This window comes from Coregonus lavaretus (assembly GCF_964263955.1).
Source record: "Coregonus lavaretus genome assembly, chromosome: 32".
Lineage (NCBI taxonomy): Eukaryota > Metazoa > Chordata > Actinopteri > Salmoniformes > Salmonidae > Coregonus > Coregonus lavaretus.
The window spans coordinates 11382914-11387250 of record NC_140019.1 but is presented as its reverse complement, the minus strand read 5'-3'; the positions used below and the strand labels follow the sequence as shown (position 1 = coordinate 11387250).

The following is a 4337-nucleotide window of genomic DNA, read 5'->3' as shown; positions in this document are numbered from 1 at the left end:
TTTGTCTTGCCCATTCACCCTCTGAATGGCACACACACACAATCCATGTTTCAATTGTCTCAAACCTTTAAAATGCTTCTTTAACCTGTCTCCTCCCCTTCAACTACACTGATTGAAGTGGATTTAACAAGTGACATCTATAAGGGACCATAACTTTCACCTGGATTCACCTGGTCAGTCTATGTCATGGAAAGTAATGGTGTTCTTAATGTTTTGTGCACTCTGAGTATATGTCACCGCCTAACATTAAGAGCACACTGTGTGCTGTCCACATCACTTTAACCCACTGGTACAATACTACATGTGCCACCGTGTCAACATCACCCTGGGCAACAGGTCTAATCCTGCACTTAACCATGTAAACATTGCAGAGGGCAACTGCATTAAAATCACTGGTGGCAACAACAACACTGATAATGCCCACAGGGACTTTCTCCTATGGGATCAGTCCTTTCCTTCCTTAAAGATCAGTGGACAACATTAGGAAAGAGTGTTCGAGTACCGACTGCGTCTGAACCAGTCAGAACATATTTATTCTTACCTCAGAGAGAGGGGGGAGAGGGAGAGAGAGGGAAGAGATGAAAAGGGAGGGAGAGAGTAAGCGAGAGGGAGAAGTAGAAGGAGAGTGAAAGTTAGAGTTAGAGGGAGAGGGAGAGTTTGAGGGAGAGAGGGCGAGTTAGAGATAGAGAGAGGGAGAGAGCGAGGGAGGGGGAGAGAGAGGGAGAGTTAGAGGAGAGAGAGGGAGAGAGTGAGGGAGGGGGAGAGAGAGGGATAGTTAAAGATAGAGAGAGGGAGAGAGCGAGGGAGGGGGAGCGAGAGGGCGAGCTAGAGATAGAGAGAGGGAGAGAGTGAGGGAGGGGGAGAGAGAGGGAGAGTTAGAGATAGAGAGAGGGAGAGAGTGCAAGGGAGGGGGAGAGAGAGGGAGAGTTAGAGGAGAGAGACATGGAAGGTGATAATGAGTGTGTAATGAAAGAGATGGAGGGTAATAGAACTAAGCCCCCCCGGTCACTACTTCTCATTTCCACATCTAGGAAGCAGACAGACAGACAGACAGACAGACAGACAGACAGACAGACAGACAGACAGACAGACAGACACCTGAGCAGACACAGCTGCCGTCATAGCAAATACCCACGCACCCTTCTGGACTACACCCTTCTACTCACTTTTCCTTTGCCCCATAAATGCCCAAATGTTCCCCTCTGCCTCCCTTCCTTCCCAGAGCTCCCGGGCTTCAATCTTGTTCCTGTCGTTGTTGCTGTCTATCCCACACAGCAGCATGAAACTTCTATTTTCAACACACAGACCCAGTTGTGTGCCGTTAACACGTTAACGTGTGTATTAGTGTATGTGTGTATATTCAGTAGTATGAGTGTATAGCTTATGATTGTTAGACTGTGTGTTTATGTTTGTTTGTGTGTGTGCGTGTGCACACGTGTAGGACTAGTGAGGCAGCAAAGTAGAGAGAGCAGCCTCAGTCCTGACCCAAAGCTGCTAAGACTCCTAGCAGAGACAGATCAAACATTATAGCAGATGAAGGAGCAGCAAATCCTCACTGGCAAAAAAATCTCTCTGTCTCTCTCTCTCTCTCGCTCTCTCTCTCTCTCTCTCTCTCTCTCTCTCTCTCTCTCTCTCTCTCTCTCTCTCTCTCTCTCTCTCTCTCTCTCTCTCTCTCTCTCTCTCTCTCTCTCTCTCTCTCTCTCTCTCTCTCTCTCTCTCTCTCTCTCTCTCTCTCTCTCTCTCTCTCTCTCTCTCTCTCCTGAGGCTTTGTTGGGTTGGTAGTGGTTAGTGAACTGAGCCTCAGGACCTCAGGGGACTCTTTTCTATGGTCACCTTTTGGCATTTGAGGGCTTTGTAATGGTAGGAGTGGGGGTAACTTGTTTTTAAATGATCATACAATTTGGTGGCTATTTTTTGGATATTAATCAGAAGAGGGAATTGGCCTAATTCTGCATGCTTTCTCTCTCTCTCTTTCTCTCTGTCTCTCACTCTCTTTCTCTCTGTCTCTCTCTCTCTTTCTCTCTGTCTCTCACTCTCTTTCTCTCTGTCTCTCTCTCTCTTTCTCTCTGTCTCTCTCTCTTTCTCTGTCTCTCTCTCTTTCTCTGTCTCTCTCTCTTTCTCGGTCTCTCTCTCTTTCTCGGTCTCTCTCTCTCGGTCTCGGTGTGTGTGTGTGTGTGTGTGTGTGCTCTGTCTATGTTATGTGCTCCATCATCTCTCACCTTAAACTCAGTCTCTATGTTAGCCAGTCTGGCTAGTTAAACTCACCTTAAACTCAGTCTCTATGTTAGCCAGTCTGGCTAGTTAAACTCACCTTCAACTCAGTCTCTATGTTAGCCAGTCTGGCTAGTTAAACTCACCTTCAACTCAGTCTCTATGTTAGCCAGTCTGGCTAGTTAAACTCACCTTAAACTCAGTCTCTATGTTAACCAGTCTGGCCAGTTAAGCTCACCTTAAATTCAGTATATATAGGTAACTGCCAAAATAATGAAAACACTTGAGTAAATTAGGGATACAAAGTGTATTGAAAGCAGGTTCTTCTACACAGGTGTGATTTCTGAGTTAATTAAGCAATTAACATCCCATCATGCTTTGAGTCATGTATAAAAATGTTGGGCAGGCCATTATTTTGGCTACCACGGCTATGACTCCATAGGAAGACAATGCCGCCATCCACAGAGCACGAGTGATCACTGAATGGTATGATGAGCATGAAAACGATGTAAACCACATGCCATGGCCCTCTCAGTCACCAGATTTCAACCCAAATGAACACTTATGGGGAGATTCTGGAGCGTAATCTGAGACAGCGTTTTCCACCACCATCAACAAAACACCATTTGATGCAATTTCTCATAGAAGAATGGTGTCACATCCCTCCAATAGAGTTCCAGACACTTGTAGAATGTATGCTAAGGTGCATTGAAGCTGTTCTGGCTCGTGGTGGCCCAACACACTATTAAGACACTTTATGTTTGTGTTTCCTTTATTTTGGCACTTACCTGTATGTTAGCCAGTCTGGACAGTTAAACTGACCTTAAACTCAGTCTCTATGTTAGCCAGTCTGGACAGTTAAACTCACCTTAAACTCAGTCTCTATGTTAGCCAGTCTGGCCAGTTCGTTGCTGAGCTCCAGGGCGATGAGGACAGGGTCTTCACTGCTCAGGGACAGGTAGGCAGCACTGGCCAACCCTTTATAAGCATTCATCCTGGAGCGGGAGTGGCTGAATGAGTCTCTCTTCTGCTTCTCTGCACACTCATTGCACTTACAGAAGTAGTCATGAGGCCTCTCGATGCGAGCCCCCTTGGTGAGCAGGATATGTACAATCTCATATTCCTGACAGTGTGCTGCTAGGATGACAGGGGTGACGTCATGGGAAAAGCGTGTACCGTCTTCATCGTAAGCGTAGAAATCGTCATCCCGTAGCTCCTGTTCGAGGGGACTCTGGGTGAGCCGCAGCCCTTGGCTGAACGCCGGGTTCCCCAATATGGCTTCCACGATACGCACATACCCTTTAGAGATAGCCAATAAGAGCCCGTCGCCCACTCTGGCTAGCCCATCCATCTTTAGCAACAGCTCAGTCACTTCCAGGTGTTCATTTCCAACTGCCAGCTGCAATGCATTCTGGCCCATGTAGTCCACACAGTTGAAATTCAGGGTCTTGGACTCCTCCAGCATCTTGCGGACCACGGGGATGTTGCCGTACTCGGCAGCATCAAGGAAACCTTCTTCCTCGGGCGTCAGGGCCGAGCCGCGCTCATTAAACATGTAGGCTGGGCCTCGCACAGCCTGACGACGCCCCTTCTCCCGCAGCGTGGTGTGTCTCCGGTGCATGGCTTCCACTCTAGAAGAGGGGGGAGAGGGAGGGAGACAGGGAGAGAGAAAAGGTTAAGCAAGGGTTAAACCACTGTAAAATGACACACACACACACACACTCAAATAATGCTGCACTGAATCACACAATCCCAAATACTGTATGCCAACTAACTGTCTTTTGCACCACCAGTTAATGTTTTTTCCATAACTGTGTATCTGCCCTGAGCTGTAAACTGACACAATGTTAGCCTCCCAGAGGAACTGACTGGGTCAATCTAAATCTCTTTAATCAATACTGTGTGCGGCAGGCCCCTCGGACAAAACCTCCATTATCGCTGTGGTTACCTCAAAAACACACTGTTCAGTGCCTCAATTCACATTTTAGACACAAAGAGCAGGGGCAATTCCCACCCTAAAGCTGAAGCACAACACTCAGTACTCAACTACTCTCTGTCGGGATGAAAATCTACAGACACATTCATTTTCAAATGAATGGAAAAGAGAAACAATAAGAGATGTAGAA

General features: G+C 47.1%; 1 protein-coding gene across 1 annotated transcript in view; it reads right to left on the bottom strand.

Annotated features, from left to right (window-relative positions):
- Positions 1-3835, bottom strand: part of LOC311107724 (short transient receptor potential channel 7-like) — a gene marked incomplete at its 3' end in the record, with an annotated part of 51965 nt that extends 48130 nt beyond the window's left edge. Inside the window, 1 exon segment of the mRNA XM_084150238.1 lies at positions 3080-3835. Coding sequence (XP_084006364.1) covers positions 3080-3832 — 753 coding nt within the window. The 5' untranslated portion in view covers positions 3833-3835.
- Between the last annotated feature and the right edge of the window lie 502 nt (positions 3836-4337).